The 17,917-nt window shown below is 37.6% G+C and overlaps 1 protein-coding gene across 1 annotated transcript; it reads left to right on the forward strand.

The window, feature by feature from the left end:
• Positions 1 to 1,131: 1,131 nt before the first annotated feature.
• Positions 1,132 to 13,194, forward strand: cdv3.S (CDV3 homolog S homeolog; the record flags this gene model as incomplete). Its single annotated transcript, NM_001087046.1, is given in 5 exon segments — positions 1,132 to 1,383; positions 8,127 to 8,203; positions 8,986 to 9,122; positions 10,781 to 10,940; positions 12,336 to 13,194. Coding segments are annotated over 5 exon segments (723 nt in total). The 3' UTR covers positions 12,463 to 13,194.
• Positions 13,195 to 17,917: the final 4,723 nt, after the last annotated feature.

Below are 17,917 nucleotides of genomic sequence, written 5' to 3' on the forward strand. Positions count from 1 at the left end.
GTTCTACCTGACCGTATCCAGCCTCCACCAGTCCCCACAGCAGCCTAATTTACACATACACACACAGCTAGTATCTAAAGACCAGTAGAAAGTCGAATATTTCCCGTCTGCAGATAGAAACAGTGGGTTTATGATTAACAGACAGACAGTAATAGAAATATTAACTAAGCATTGCACAACTCTCTGAGATACTTCTGATTCTGTAGTTAATAAATGCCTCACATATAGAATACAAAACAATCAACTAAAGGTATCTTGAATAATAATTAAAGCTCACAGACAATTACATAGAGCAGGAGTGTCCATTCTTTACTAATGTGAGGTCTACTTTTAGTGATGTTGTCCCATTATGATCTACATCCATAAAAGCATTGTTAGCACTTAGCATTCGGTTCCATGGAAAATATTACTTAAATATATTGATTTAAGGGGAAATGATATTGCTATATTTAACAACTCTTACGTAACCTTAATGTAATAAATATCTGAATGAAAATAGAATGGGAGGGTGATTTAGACAAGCTGTTTGTTGACAGTGTCTTGAGATCTACTGATCATCAACTAAAGGTCTAATGGTAGAGAACCAGATCTATCTTTTGGGCACCGCTGACATAGAGAAATTGGAAATAGCAAATACAGGCAAAGCTTCACTTTAACCTATACCCCTATTTCGTTCTATTCGCAGCTACCAGCTCGTCAGGTTTTCTTGAACATTTTATTTCCCAGCATCCCTGACTACCTGCGCTTTCGGAGCTCTAGGGTATATTAAAACAATTGCCGACGAGCCGCAGATCATAGCGCACTCATGTAAACGGTGTTCGTATTTAGGACGTTGCTAATAAAGTTTGTTAAAAAAAAAAACAGGAGACGTAAAGTGCAAGACACGTTCTAAGCTTAGATTAGAAAAAAAAAAGAACTATTAAGCGAATCAGACTGCACCACTATTAAAAACGTAGGGGCCGTATTCATCACGTTACAACCCCAACCAATAGCAGTGCTATTTCTCCTCACTGAAACACCCCTTCGGATACGGCTATATTGGTGCGTTCCCGGGTGTGGGCAGCGCTTCCGGCCTCGCCGCCCTCAGTGAGTCTGTGTGACCGGCGCGTTTTGGGCGCAGAGCTAGGTGTCCTATTAGCGCTTTCATTAACTCTCAACGCCATGGCTGAGCCACAAGAAAAGAGTCTGGACGACTTTTTCGCGAAGAGGGACAAAAAGAAGAAGAAAGATAAAGGAGTGTCGGGGAGTGCGGCGGGGAGCCGAGGGGCAGCAAGGCCGCCTGACGGGGCACCTTCTTCATCTTCTTCTATGTCCGGAGCAGGGAAAGGCGTAAAGAAGGAAAAGTCTGGCAAGAGCGACAACCCTGATCAACTACAGGAAAAAGTAAATGAAACTGAAGGCTGCGTGTGTATAATTCACAGCTAATATCGGCGCTACACAGGCACGGACAGGGCAGCAGTTCACTAGCAGCACGTGGGCTCAGTGACAGGCGCACGGGTACCTGCTGCACATTCCACCTTTTCTTAGTGGGGACTTCTGGGAGTTGTAGTTTGGCAGTAGCCAAAGTTCAGGCACTAGGGGATTAACCCTGTAGTTGTGCAGCTGCAAGGAAAAACGAATGGGTTACTTAAAGGGGAACTACCCCCAAAATACCCTTTTGCATAAAAACAATTCCTTTCGTTATACATTATTAATGGCTTTAAAGTTGTGTACATGTAACTGCTGCAGGACGCTGGTTTTGTTTTTGACTCCAGAAGCAGTGAAGGCCTATTGATAAACTTGCAGCTGAACTGACAGCTGCTACATTGTGTCAACAGTCAGAAACACAGGGTAGAAGTGACACGACATTTATGAATGATTTTCAATGGTTTTAGTTATTGGCAAATAATGGTTAAGTAAAGTTGCTCTGAATTACATTTTCCAAAAATGGAGATCCCAGAGGGGTGAGTTAAAGGTTACTTAGTAGGTGTTAGTAGATCTTCTCTCTGACTCTTGTGAAAGTGTTACAGCCCACCTGTGGGACTCTCCCTGTGTCACTTACACTTCCTTGTTGCTTCCTCACAATAATATCAAACTTTATTCACAACACCATCTCCAGTAAGCTTCATAAAATCAATTGTTTCCTTCTCGGCCAGAGATTCTGCATTGTTGGCAAGGTGGGGGTTTGCCTCCTTACAATGCACAACCTATATTAACAGTTTCCTTTTTATGCTTGAGGAAAAAATATTTAACTTTATCATATAAAAGTAAACCACTATTGATATATGTTCAAATCTCTTAGGCTTCCTGTATTAACTATACCCCCCAACAGGTGTAAATAGTCAACCCCAACATGAGCCCCATAAAAGAGAACCTCATTCTAAGCAACTTTCCAGTTTACATTTACTAAATATTTTTAGTACTTTTAAAGTTATTTGAAAAAAGAATTGCTGTTGAAAGCAGCATTTGTTTACTCCCAGTTGTTACTTTTTAATCAATGTTACAAAGTCGGCTCTGTTAATCCTCTGCCTGGTTTTACAGTCTGAGCCACCAGGGCAGAGAATAGAAAGGGACAGACAAACTGCTTTCAATAAATTTTCAATCAATCTTTAAAAAATTATAATGTATATTGCAAAGTTGCTTTGATTCATGTTTCCTTTGATCAGGCTTTTGAATGTGTGGGGTTGTAGTAATAAACTAAAGCCTAACTAAAGAATTAGGCTAGAAATGTTGTACATTATGTTTTTGTGCTTCTGTACCAGCCCATGGTGACCACATCCCTTTAGCAGTGAAGATCTGTGTCTCCAAAGATGCCCCAGTAGCTCCCCATCTTCTTTTCTGCTGATTCACTGCACATGCTCTGTGCTACTGTCACTTACTGAATTTAGGGACCCACTCACAATTAGGGTTGCCACCTTTTCTGGAAAAAAATACAGACCTTCCTATATATTTATCTTTTTTACCTATTAATAACATTGGGATCAACCATTATTTTTTCCGGCGTGGCCGGTAAAATACCAGCCAGGTGGCAACCCTACTCACAATATACAGGCAACATAGAATATAAATCTCACAGTATAAGGCTGATTAGTAATTATTACATATAATTACTGCATGGCAGCACAGAAATCGGTGCAACTAGCAGAATTTCATAATCAGCCCTGTAGCATTAGTTTATATTACAGACAAACCTCATTTTCTGCTTTATAATTTGTGACGACCCCTAAGCTTAGCTTCTCAACAGCTGCTCAGAGCCCACTGAGCATGTGAGTGTCACAGGCACTTTCCAAGATGGTGACCCCCTGTGACAAGTTTGAAGTCCTGGATCATTGTAGCTATTGAAAAGCAGAAACTTTAGGCTGGTGCAATAAGTTCACTATATAAAATATGGCATTTTTAGCCACATTAATTTTTAGGGTTTAAATCTGGTGCATGCATTGTTTTTTGTCTGTCCTGCATGCATCCTTTACGAGAAGGAATGAATGAGATATACCTGTTATTGCACACAGGCAGACCTTTGTCAGAAAACACTTGTTTGCTTGTCACAAATTGCTTTTTTGGGGAGCCTAACACTTTGAGCATATCTGCTAATAGCTACTTTAACAATACTTGCTACTCCAGTTTAAGGCATAGTTAATTCTATATAGGCTCTCAGGCTACCTTAGCACTTCTTGGAGCCCAGGAAATGGCACTAAGTGTAATAGTTATAGAACAGCAGCAGTGGTACTTTTCTGAAGTGTTTGATACAACCAGTACCTGGAGATTAAAGCTCAGGAAAGATCCCAATAATTAATGCTTTTTTTTCTTATGTGAATTCTAATTTTGCAAGGTAGAATGTGGGGGGTTCAGAAAAAACTCAACCCTAACCCATAAAACCTTAACCTGCACCCAACCCTAACCTGCAAAATGTTGCCATTGTAGGACCCGCACCTAACCTGTACCCGCATCTTCTTGGACTAGGCTACTTCTGTGCTTGCCTATGGTTCCAAGACGGGCAACCCTCAGGAAGAGGAGAGTGTACTTCCCTAGTGTGACCTGCACCCAACTCTAACCTTGCAGTGGTTGGCCAACCTCTTAAACCTGCCCAGCCGTTGGTCAACCTGCACATCACTACAAGACACTAAGATCATAACTTTTATTGTTTGTTTGTATTGTGGCTCTGCAGCTTTAGCCCTGTGTCCTGCTAATCTGGTGTCGTTTTTGTCAACCTGCTTCCAACCCCAACTCACCTGCCCTTGTCTGATATTGTGAAGGGGCAGAGCCTGCTCACCTATAAATACAGGCTGCCGGTAATGGAAATTGGGCATAGTAAAATCATACATGGACATGACCCATGCATGTTCTCCCCAATATGTGGATGCCGTACATCAATAATCTGGTTTTACCAGTTTCGTTCTGTCCGCCAGTTGCTATTTGTAGCATTACCTGGCTACACAGGGCTGTCATTTTGATATATACCCATTATTTTGTTTAAATATAGGTCTAATAAAGTGCTATGAATGATTTCTTCATGTTGCATAACATAGTATAGAATCATGTTCAGTACGCTTAATATGGGAATACTATTATATCTTTGTCAAACTTCTTAGACTTTAGTCGTTTAGGGAGAATTAAATGTATGCATACTGGGGGAAGGTGAGTATAATTGCTTGCCTGATACCCCAGGCTGATGGTCCTGTTTGCTAAAAAGTGAACTGGACTGGGCTACTTTGGTAAAAGCTTATCGTTGACATCTTCATTGGCTTCTTCCATTGTGTCTTTTTTCACAGGCAGGCGCATGCAAAGTGGAGTGAGAGCTGAAATTAGACACCATAATCCGGCCTTTTCGCTATACTTCACATGCACCTGCCTGGAGTCGGATTTGGCCGAGTCTTTCTGCCTGTCTGAACTGAATCCTAATTTTGCATATGTAAATTAGGGACAGAGAGGGAAATAGTGTTTTTTTTTACTTTTTGTCACAACAAGGAATTAAAAAAAATGTTCCCTTCCCTAATTTGTATATTCAAATTCGGTTCGGTATTCTGCTGAATCTTTCACAAAGGATTCTGGGGTTCAGCCAAATCCAAAATAGTGGATTCGGTGCATCCCTAATTAAAAATGATCTGTGTGAGATAAAAGGTAGGAAAAAGCACCAACACGTGCATTATAAGATAAGCAATATTGCTCCATATTCAGCCTAGTTTAATGGATGGTTCTGTATTTTCACTTTATTGGTTTTCTTTATAAGAACTTACATCTTCACCTCTTCAGTGGTGGTGTGTGGGTGAAGGTAATGATGGTGGGTGGATTAAATTTATTTTAGTTGGTGTTAAATCAACTGACATTATTTCTTCTTTAGTGGCTTTGTGTCCTGTTGTCTTTTCTAGGTAGTTGCTACCACATTTTTCATTTTTATCTCCCCTTTGAATATTAAAGAATGCAGAAATTACATTCATATTGTATTACAATCTATATGTGTCCTGTGTCTTACAGCAGCCTAAACTTTTTCTTTTTGCATTGACACTCTAGGCTTGTTCACAGACTGTGTTTAATCGGGCAAGTATTTGGTAATAATTTGCCTGGAGGGCAATTTTCGTCAAAGGAATACAAAGCATGTAATTTCTTAAAGGGGATTCATGTTTGAGTTAGCTTTTAGTATGATGTAGAGAGTGATATTATGAGACTATTTGCAATTGGTTTTCATTTTTTATTACTTAAAGTTTTTGCATTATTTTATTTAGCTTTGTATTCAGCAGGTCTTCAATTTGCCTTATACACAATCTGGTAGCTAGGGTCAAAATTACCCTAGCAACCATTCATTTGAATAAGAGACTGGAATATAAATAGGAGAGGACCTTACTAGAAAGATGAGCAATAAAAAGTAGCAGTAATAAGTGTGTAACTTTATAGAGCATTTGCTTTTAGATGGGGTCAGAAACGCCCATCAGAAAGTTGGAAAGAAAAAGGCAAATAATTATAAAACTATAAAAAAAAAAAATAATGAAAACCAATGCAAAAGTTGCTTAGAATTTCATATTCTATTACATACTAAACATTTACTTAAAGACAACCGGACACAAAGCCACTGAAGAAGAAATAATGTCAATTGACCAACTAAAATTAGTTTAATCCACACACCATCACCTTCACCCACACACCACCACTTTAAAACCGTAAATTCGTAAATATCCCATTAATGGTATTTTCATCCAGAACGTGTGGTATGTGCTAAAAGGGGGTGTAATGGAGAGCACTGTCCTGTAGTGATGGGCAGGTTGACCCTAACTTGCTACTTCATAACCTGCAACCAGAAGTATTCTACTTTTCACTTCACTACCCTCTGATGATTTATATTTGGGTGGGATCTGCCTCTGTGAGGGGGCAATTCTATTATATTACCAAAGGCCATGGGAACTGCTTGAAGTTTAACCTGCTCAGTCGGTTTCCAATTGTTCACCAGAAGTAGACTTTTTCCCAATTGCTTTTTTTTTTTTTGCCATATTCGGCTTGAGTGTTGGCTCCACTGTTCTCTGCAAAAAAAATAAAAAACATGCTGAGAGCAGCGGAGTCAATGCTCTGTGCCCTCGCCCTAAATATTATCATATATCTATAAACTGTAGTAAGTGTTTCTGAGCAAACGCCCAGCACTGTTTATTATTGTGTTTTAGTACGTTTAGGGGCATATTAAATAACATTGGAGACAAACATCACCAGTGAAGGTGCCCATAGCAACCAATCAGAGCTTTGCTTTTAGTTTTTAACTTGTAGAATCCAATTGCTGATTGGTTGCTATGGGCAACATCTCTGTTGGTTTGTCTCGAATGTTAAAGGAAAACTATACCCCCCAAAACAATGTAGTTCTCTATAAAAAGATATTGCATAAAACAGCTCATATGTAAAACTCTGCTTCATGTAAATAAACCATTTTCATAATAATATACTTTTCTAGTAGTATGTGCCATTGGCTAATCATAAATAGAAAATTGCCATTTTAAAAAATAAGGGCCGCCCCCTGGGATCGTAGGATTCACTGTACTCTCAAACACACCAACAAACCATACATGTTAGGTCACATGAGCCAATTAACAGACAGAGTTGTGTCTTTTGCTTCCACACTTCTTCCTGTTACAGTTAGAGTTGTAGTATTTCTGGTCAGGTGATCTGAGACAGCACAGAGACCATCACGAAATGGTGGCTCAAGGCAAGAGATGTAAAAGAGCAATATTTACTTAAATAAAATATATATTCCAGTTTGGTAAGATTCTTTAATATGCCACTTAATATGATATGAACTATCTGTTGCTTAAGTGTTCATTTTGGGGGTATAGTTTTCCTTTAATAAATATACCCCTAAATGTAAATGCATATAGAATACTGTCATTTTGGCGTAAACGGTCATTTAACCTTTGTACCAAGGCTTCCATTGTATCTTCGAAACTTGCTGTTCACCTGCTTTATAAGTCTTAGCTGAGAGCATCTTTACATGTTAAATGTCCATTGTTTTGTTTATTTTAGATACAGATCAACCTGTAATATATATATGTATTCTTCCTGATTTATGGTCTCAGTAAAAATTTCTGCCTTCAGAGCAGAGTGCATGGCCGTTCTTTGGGCCAACCTCTTACTGACTCCACTTTCCTCCTATTTATACAGTGATGGTATACCTTTAATACCTGCCTGTTAAAACTGCCTGTGTTCTTTGGGGCCACAATAAATGTGACCAATATGTATGTTACTGGAAGTAAACAGGTAGTTCATCTTGAAATAACCTTTTGGTCTAGATAAGTGTTCTTAGAGAATCTTTTTTTTTTTTTTTTAAATCTTGTAATTGAGGCCTGGAAATTATATTGCATGATTTGTAAGTCTTCATTGAAGCCAGAGTTCAAGATGTGGGCCTGAACAGAAGACTTGCAGTCAGTCCATTGCAGGCTGGGAAAAATAATTGCAATATATATGCAATTCAAATAGTTGCCATACAATATAAAATGAGGATCAAATGAAACGTTACTTATAAAAGGAGATCCTCCACAACCTTCATACAGACAAGAGCTGGGTCAAAAATGTTTATACCTTTTTAACTGCAGATTTTATTACCTGGACTGTAGTTTCCATGTTTTATGTCAGCTGAGATTTGACAAAAATAATAGTTTTCTTTTTTCTTTTCTTAGGAAGATGATGAATGGAAAGAATTTGAGCAGAAAGAAGTCGATTACTCTGGCCTAAGGATTCAGTCATTACAATTAAGGTACTACTGCTGGATATATGTGTGTGTGCCTTTTATATATGTATAATACACACAAAAAGGTGGGTAATTAGGTAAAACATATATATATATATATATATATATATATATATATATATATATATATATATATATATATATATATATATATATATATATATATATATATATATATATAATATATATATATATATATATATATATATATATATATATATATATATATATATATATATATATATATATATATATATATATATATATATATATATATATATATATATATTTTTTTTTTTTTTTTTTTTTTCAATTAACCACCTTTTTGCATGATTGAGAAGTAAGGTGTCGATAGAAGCAAATAGTGTGAAGTAGAAAGGTGTGTAGTGAGTCTTGTGAAAGGCAATTGAGGGAGAATAACCTAGCACCATTGCAAAACCCTGCTGCTCTGTCTGAAGCAGGGAAAGATGGCCATGAACCCTTACAAATGAACCTGTTTATTTGAAATATGTAGCAGATAAATTGCACTGACCACACCCAAATTCACCAGACTTCTACTATAGACCCATTTATACCACAACCACTACTGCCAGAAATCTATAATAGTCTACATTAACCAGTATGTCTTCTACCAAAATATTATTGAAAATGTGGTTTCCAGATTGTGTTTTGAAAATGTGAACATCCATGGGTTGTATTCAACTGGTCGATGTTATGAGAGGAGCTCAACATACAAACCGAGATGAAAAGCATGAGCAGTAGTTGAAAATTCTTATTTTTTTTAACAGCAATGAAAAAGAAGATGATGAAAATGAAAAGAAGGAAGAACAAGGAGCGGACTGGGAAGAAACTGGAGGTTATGGTACAGACAAGTCATCTGGCCCTTGGAATAAGACCTCTCAGGCCCAGGCTCCCATAAGTGCTGGTAAAATAAAGCAACTGTTTATTAGCTATGTTTATACCTTCATAATATAGCAGAGTTTAGGATGTTTCATAGAAACTGACTGAAGTGATTTCATTTTTTTCAACAGTCAAGGTGATTCATTAGAGTGGGTGTAGTACATTATTCTAAAAAATAGCTAAAGTACAGTTTAGAACATGAGTATTGACCTACTTAAACAGTAAAAAATGTTTGCCCAGGAGAGACATCCTTCGCCCAATTGTCAAGATGATGAGTACAATTGTGGTGCTGAGTCAGTAGAAGCCAACAGGCTTGTTTGCTTTAATTCTATGCGTATGTATGTGTATGGCCCATTAATCTAATGTTTAGGATTCATCAAATGTCAAGCTTTCTGTTCTGTGTAAGTTCCTTGCTTTCCACAAACCAAACCAAACCAAACCTTAACCTCTGCATTCTGTGTAAAAGTACTATCCCATCCCTCGGTCACACTGCTATAATCTATGCAGGCTGAAGTGAAGCAGTTGTCTGTATCAGTTCACAGGCTTGTCCATGTTTCCCAGTTGTGAAGATAGATATTTAAAATACATAGCATATGCACTTTCTGTTAAAAGGAGAAGTAAAGCTACCAAAGCAGTTTATTGCCAATAGATTAGCCACAATACTGCAAAGCTATAATGGTATATTTATTCTGCAGAATGCTTTACCATACATGAGTAAACAGCTGTAGAAGCTCTTCGTTTGTTTAGGATAGCAGCTGCCATATTAGCTTGACGTGACATCACTTCCTGCCTAAGCCTCTCCCATTTCACTTATAGCTCAGGGCTCAGATTACAGCAGGGAGGAGGAGCCCTAGCCCTGGAGGTTTAAGCTGAAGGCAGGAAGTCAGATACAGAAGCCCATGTGTACACAATAGAATGGAAGAAATGCAGTGTTTCTTTTGACAGAGGACTCCGAGCAGCATTATTTTGAGGGTTTACTGGTGTATTTATATAGACCTTTCTGATAAAGCTTACTTAGTTTTAGCCTTTCTTTCTCCTTTAAATGTGGCAGCAAATGTACTTTCATGAATTTGATGAAGCTTTTTGTAATAATGACTGGCGATTGTTAAAGGGCCAGTCTTTAAAAATTATACTAAGTATAATGTACACCAATGCTAGGTTTATGGCATCTCTGCGTACATAGGGGTTGATTATTTTTGATCTTTTTGCCAGTTACCACAAGTGAAGTGCGCCAATGTCTGCTAGGCAATATCTTTTTGTCTCTTTTTGGGGAACAGGAGGTTATATGTTTCAAAAACTCAGCAGAGAATTGTAGATTTACCTATACAGATAATGGAACACACAGGAGAACATGCATTATAGAATTGTCACTTGTAATTTAGCCAAAAACAAAGTGTATATTGGTCCTTTAAAAACCGTAAAGCAGCTTCTGTTTGTTTGTATTTTTTTTTTTTTTTTGTGGGACTGAACATCATGGTTGCTTTCAGCAATTTCAGGTTCTACAAGTTTAGAAACTTTTTTTTTTTTTTTTTAACCCGTTTTAAAACACTTCATAAAAGAGCAGCACCGGAACAATATTGTATTTTGTGAGGTTTTTATAGATGAGATACTTTCCTTGACTATTGATAGAATGAAATTGTAAAATGAGACAGATGCTAATTATAAATATTTCTTTGGTCAAAGTTACAGAAGCACCAGAGCCTGTCCATACTGGTGGTGTATACAGGCCTCCTGCAGCCAGAGCCTCTGTTTCAACACGAAAACCACAGGGTCCCCCCGAAATTTATAGTGATACACAGTTTCCATCGCTTCAAGCAACTGCCAAACACACAGAGTCCCGCAGGTATGTACAGGGTTTTTCCCCCTATTTTTTCCTTATTGTGATAAGGGATAGGAAGGATTGCTGTTGATTTTAATTGATGGCAGAATGTTTGTAATAAAAATTGCCTTTATATTTAATGCTGGTGCAGTGTTATGGAGTTATTCTCTTGTGTAAGGAGCTGTCCAAAGTACTCTAGGGTGATCCATTTTTAAATTGGCACACCAGCATTAGGTAAATGTAAGTAATTTCGATCACTGGGGGATTCCCCCTCCCCATCTCAATATATTTACCATTCTTTGTGCTTTCAAGATGTATTTCACCTTTTAAGTTAACATTTAGTATGTTATAGAATGGCTAATTCTAAGCAAATATTCGATAGGTCTTCATTATTTTTAACATTCTTCTGTCTCTTCCCAGCTGTTAAATGGGGACTGGGGATTTTTACTTTTTAATTACTTCTCTTTCAATTCAGGCCCCCTCCTATTCATGTTCCAGTCTCTCATTCAAAACACTGCTTAGTTGCTAAGATAAGATCTGTTAAAGTGGACCTGTCACCCAGACACAAAAATCTGTATAATAAAAGTCCTTTTCAAATTAAACATGAAATCCAATTTCTATTTTCTATTAAAGCATTCATAGCTGTTGTAAACTCATTAAAAAATCTCAGCTGTCAATCAGATATTGTTTGCCCCTCCTCTATGCCATGGGCATATAGGTGGGGCAGACAATTACTTTCACTTTCCATTCAGCACTTCCTAGATGTCACTGCTCTCCACACATTCCCCCAGTTCTCTTTACCATTTAATTGTGTAGCCAGGGCATGGGGATGGCAATTGGGTCCCCCATTCTGGTGCACAAACAGTGTCCACAAAATGGCTCCTGTCTGCTTGCTATCATTTTGAATTCCCAGACTGAAGGAAACCAGATTCAAATAATTTATACAGTGTAATTAAAGTTAATTTTGCTTGACTAATGTGATAAAATAGGATTTTGAATAATTTTTTTGGGTGACAGGTCCCCTTTAAACAAAAAGCTAAATAATTCAAAAACCACAACTAACAAGACATGAAGACCAATTGCAAATAGTCTCAAAAAATGACTTGCTACATCAAAGTGAACTTAAAGGTAAACCATTTAAAGCCATTTCAAGATAGGTGATCTGTAGGTGCCTATTATAGCCTTCCTTGTTGTAGATACAGTTTTGCGAATTCTAAATACTGCCCAGTCTGAGCTTAGGTCTTATACTTCTCAGCACTTATTGGAGCTGTTTTATATATTGGGGTTTTTTTATTATTTATTTTTTTACTTCTTTCTGAACAAGTGAATGGCCTAAATACATTTAAAACTGCTACTTAATATATTTTGTTGTTATCGTATGTTAATGTTTTTATTTACCTTTTTATTATATTCTATTAGGGAAAAAGAAATGGAGAAGACTTTTGAAATGGTAAAGCATAAAAATCGTGCAAGGGATGAAGCAACCAAGAACCAAGCCCTCCGACTTCAGTTAGACAACCAGTATGCGGTTTTAGGAGAACAGTAAAGCGGCAAATACAAATTTATTGTATTTTATAAATATATTTTTTTTTACCCACCCAACAAGGTAATCAAACTACAGCTCTCAACGTATGAACATTAACCTGTTTGAACTTTTCCAATATCCCACTTTATGAACTTGATGAAAAATAATTGGAAAATTAAACGTCACACACAAAACCTTATATGGTTTTTTTTTTTTTTTTCAAAGTCTTGGAATATGTGCCTGTCAAGGCGCTGAAAACTGTACAGTAATTCCCAACATGTTGTAAATCTTACACATCAAAGAAGAGAAAAGAAAAATCAGCATTAAGTGGTTATTATCAAAATATTTTTATGCTGAGCCTTGACTAAGGTCGACTACCTCATATGCTGTGCTTAATGTGGACACCACACAGACTATAAACTCTTTGAGAAAAGTCAGCTCTTCAGATTATCTGCTTTCAGTGTCAATGATTTAAGTGACCTTAAAGGGATTATTGGTGAAAGTAGGTCTGCAATTGGTACGGGTCTCTAAAGAAATTCTGATCCTTGTAGCTGTAGTTTGTTACCCTTTTAAAGGGCAAAACTCATCAGACATGGCAAGAGAGGGGTACAATTGTCTGACTAATTGGCTCACTTCCTGCTGTTGACTCTTAACAGTATCCAGTGCAAGTCTATTTTCTGTAATCTTTAAATATTCAATCTAGTATTGCCAGTCACTGGTGCAATAAACCTGTTCTGTTGATGCATTGTCTAATTGGCAAAAGAAATTTGCAGTGTGTTTTGTGTAACATAGGAGCAATTTACAAACTTCAGACCGATGTAATGCATGCACTGAGATCAAGCAAATCAGGTTATTCTGCCACATCCGATGGGTTATGGGTGGTAGCTGGATGCCAATTATTTATTAATATGGAGTATTAGGCATGAAGATTGGAGCTAGGCACACAGCAACAATGTCATTTAAAGGTGAGCTCCACCTAATAATATATTACACCCATAGATTACTCAGTGCAAATAAAACCTAATAAATGCAGATGCAGCTCATTCAATTGGAGCTCTAGACCAGCTGCTTTATACTGACTGTTCATGTCCTGCTATACTAAAAGTGTATAGAAATTCCTGCTCTATTTATTTTAATAAGTAATATATAGATTCTGTTCCTCTGACCATTAAATGTTGCTGCTGATACCATGGATTTAAAGGCTGCTTTTCCTTCTATTCTTCAAGCAATGATTATCTAGGAAAGCATTTTAACCTGCAGCAGCATTAGTGGGTCTCAGGAGCCGAACCTGTATTCTAAGCAAAAGCACAGGGATTTCTTCTCTTCCCATAGCACTGCACCAACTGCAAGTATAACAGGGAGTGGTTAACCTACTCTTTGTAACTTAAAACTCCACTGGTCTGGAACTCAGTCAGGCACAGAAACTGCATTTTTAAAAGTTTTTGTCTTTAATGACAACCAATAGTAAATGTTTTAGCTTAACTGCATTGTCATTGGTATGTAAGGGATCTCCGTGTTTCTGGTTTGATGTAGAACATAGCTGATAGGTCAAAACTGAACCAGCATGACCAGTGAACCCCACTTGGGGAAAGTTGACCTGTGTTTGGTAAGCTTAACCTACAGTGGTCTGTCAGCCTCTAATTTCAGAACCTTCACACCCATAGCATATAGATTATACTAGTGAGCACTGTAGCATGTACAGTTATGATTGGTCTCTAGTATGATAGGCTGTGCTTACTGACTTCCACCTTCTGACAATTTTCCCCTTCACCCCTCAGACAAAACCTCTTCCTTTTGTTGATCATATCTTTGCTTCTCACGATGCAGATGCATTTCTGGATTTCTGCATTTAGCCACCAAACACAGGTCTCTGCTTACAGCTATGTTATTGGGAACGAGGTGCTGCAAGACGGTGCAAGTTTCATTCTTACAGCATTTAAAGACTGGGGGTTTTATATTTCAATTCTGGTAAGATTTTTAGAAAGGTTGTAAACTTACAAACATGTGACTTAAGGTTTTTATCTTTCTGTGCGAGGCGTTAATAGACTGTCCATTGTGGGATTCTCAGACATAGACTTGACAAATTCATGTGACATTAATAAATGGAATAAAAAATTGAACTTGCTAACGTTTTGCTGTGTGTTATTTGTAACCTTTTATGTTAATATATATTTCAAGTAGATTCATCTCCCCATAAAATTCTGCTGCTATAACATCACGCTCCTTTTATAAATACTCAGCCCAGTGCAAATCCACCAGTCTGACTCTAAACCTGACATCCTTCTTGCCATTATAGTTTTTTTCCCATATAGCTCCAAGTGATGGAGAATTTAATACTGTATTGCTGGGCCCTGGCCGGACATTTAGGAACTAGAAATCGTTGTGAATAGTCAGTTGTGCAATCTGTTTTCATTTTATTTAAATGATTTAAGGGCATTTTCATATTCATATTTCATATTCTTTTTTTTTTTTTCCTTAATTGGTAGTGTGGCTTACAGTTAGGCCCATAAATCTGACAACTTTTTTCTAGTTTTGGTTCTGTACATTAACACTTAATTTTAAATGAAACCACTCAGATGCAGTTGGACTGCAGACTTTCAAGTTTAATTCAGTTGGTTGAACAAAAAGTTTGCATAAAAATGTGAAGAACTTAAGCCTTTTTTTTAACACAATCGCTTCATTTCAGGGGCTCAGAAGCAATAGGACTATTGACTCAAAGGCTATTCCATGTGCAGATGTGGGCAATTCCTTTGTTATGTCATTATCAATGAAGCAGATAAAAGCCCTGGAGTTGATTTGGGGGGGGGGGGGTGCTTGTATGTGGAAGATTTTGCTGCGAACAGACAACATGCAGTCAAAGGAGCTCTCCATGCAGGTGAAACAAGCCATCCTTAAAGGAATAGTTCAGTGTGAAAATAAAAACTGGGTAAATAGGCTGTGCAAAATAAAAAATGTTTCTAATATAGTTAGTTAGCCAAAAATGTAATCTATAAAGGCTGGAGTGAACAGATGTTGAATAAAACAGCCAGAATCCAACTTCCTGCTTTTCAGCTCTATAACTCTGAGCTAGTCAGCGACTTGAAGGGGGGCCACATGGTACATTTCTGTTCAGTGAGTTTGTAATTGATCCTCCGCATTCAGCTCTGATTCAAAAGCAACAGATATGACCCATGTGGCCCCCCCTCAAGTCTCTGATTTGGTTACTGCCTGGTAACCAGGGTAACCAGTCAGTGTAAACCAAGAGACCTGAAAAGCAGGAAGTAGTGTTCTGACTGACGTTATATATACATCAAATCACTCCAGCCTTTATACATTACATTTTCTGGTAACTAACTATATTAGAAACATTTTTTATTTTGCACAGCCTGTCTATTTACCCAGTTTTTATTTTTACAATGAATAATTCCTTTAAGCTGCAAAAACAGAAATATAACCCATCCAAGAAATTGCTACAATATTAGGAGTGGCAAAATCTACAGTTTGGTACATCCTTAGAAAGAAAGAAAGCACTGGTGAACTCGGCAATGCAAAGAGACCTGGACGTCCACTGAAGACAACAGTGGTGGATGATCGCAGAATCATTTCCATGGTGAAGAGAAACCCCTTCACAACAGCCAAACAAGTGAACAACACTCTCCAGGAGGTAGGCGTATCAATATCCAAGTCTACCATAAAGAGAAGACCGCATGAAAGTAAATACAGAGGGTGCACTGCAAGGTGCAAGTCACTCATAAGCATCAAGAATAGAAAGGCTAGATTGGACTTTGCTAAAAAAAAACATCTAAAAAAGCCAGCACAGTTCTGGAAAAACATTCTTTGGACAGATGAAACCAAGATCAACCTCCACCAGAATGGTGGCAAGAAAAAAGTATGGAGAAGGCATGGAACAGCTCATGATCCAAAGCATACCACATCATCTATAAAACATGATTGAGGCAGTGTGATGGCTTGGGCGGGCATGGCTGCCAGTGGCACTGGGATACTAGTGTTTATCCGTGATGTGACACAGGACAGAAGCAGCCGAATGAATTCTGAGGTGTTCAGAGACACACTTTCAAATTCAGTGCTCAAATCCAGCTACATGCAGTCAAATTGATTGGGAGGCGTTTCATAATACAGATGGACAATGACCAAAAACATACAGCCAAAGGAGTTTATTAAAGCAAAGAAGTGGAATATTTTTGAATGGCCAAGTCAGTCACCTGATCTGAACTCAATTGAGCATACATTTCACTTGTTGAAGACTAAACTTCAGACAGAAAGGCCCACAAACAAACAGCAATTGAAAGCCACTGCAGTAAAGGCCTGAGAGAGCATTAAAAAGGAGGAAACACAGAATCTTGTGATGTCCATGAGTTCAAGACTTCAGGATGTCATTGCCAGCAAAGGGTTTTCAACCAAGTATTAGAAATGAACGTTTTTTCAGTTTTTTAATTTGTCCAATTACTTTTGAGCCCCTGAAATTAAGTGATTGTGTTAAAAAAGGCTTTAATTCCTCACATTTTTATGCAATCTTTTTGTTCAATCCACTGAATTAAATCTGAAAGTCTGCAGTTCAACTGCATCTGAATTGTTTCAATTAAAATTAATTGTGGTAATGTACAGAACCAAAATTAGAAAAAAAGTTGTCTCTGTCCAAAGATTTATGGACCTAACTTTACATTAAGCAAATGGCCTTACCGAATGGAGCCACGGCTAAAACAGAAATTATGTGAGGTACAAGGTATAATATACAGTTGTGTTTAGAATAATAGCAGTGTGTTTAAAAAAAGTGAATAAATCTCAAAATCCTTATAATTGCTTTTATTTACATACACACAAATACATTGGGAACACTGTACATTCTATTCCAAATCTAAAGATAAAGAAAAATGTAATAATTGTGTTAATCCTTTACAAAAGGTGAGGAAAACTGAATATTCGGCCAAAAAATATCAGTGTCTGCATTCTTCTTTACAAACTGAAACGTTCGCTGTATAAACATTCACTGTATAAACTGAACAATGTTTCAAGATTTTGCTTTCCTTTGAATCACTGAATTAATTTAGTTGTATAACCACTATTTCTGAGAACTGCTGCACATCTGTGTTGCATGGAGTCAACTTCTGGCACCTGTTACATTCCACCATTCTTCAACATTTCTTGGTTTTGCCTCAGAAACAGCATTTTGATGCCACCCCAAAGTTTTCTATTGGATTTAGGTCCAGGGATTGGGCTGGCCACTCCATAACTCCAATCTTGTTAATCTAGAACCAAGACGTTTGCTGGTGTGTTTGGGGTTGTTGAAACGCTCATTTCAAGGGCATTTCCTCTTTGGCATAAGGCAACCTGACCTCTTTTTAAGTATTTTGATGTATTGGAATGGATCAATGAGACACATCCCCATATCATCCCCATATATGCTTGTGCCCCCATGCTTCATGGGGGGAGGGGGCATCTGATAAACTGTCTGTGGCCCCTAGACCCAAAGAACAAT

Source organism: Xenopus laevis, chromosome 6S (genome assembly GCF_017654675.1).
Source record: "Xenopus laevis strain J_2021 chromosome 6S, Xenopus_laevis_v10.1, whole genome shotgun sequence".
Lineage (NCBI taxonomy): Eukaryota > Metazoa > Chordata > Amphibia > Anura > Pipidae > Xenopus > Xenopus laevis.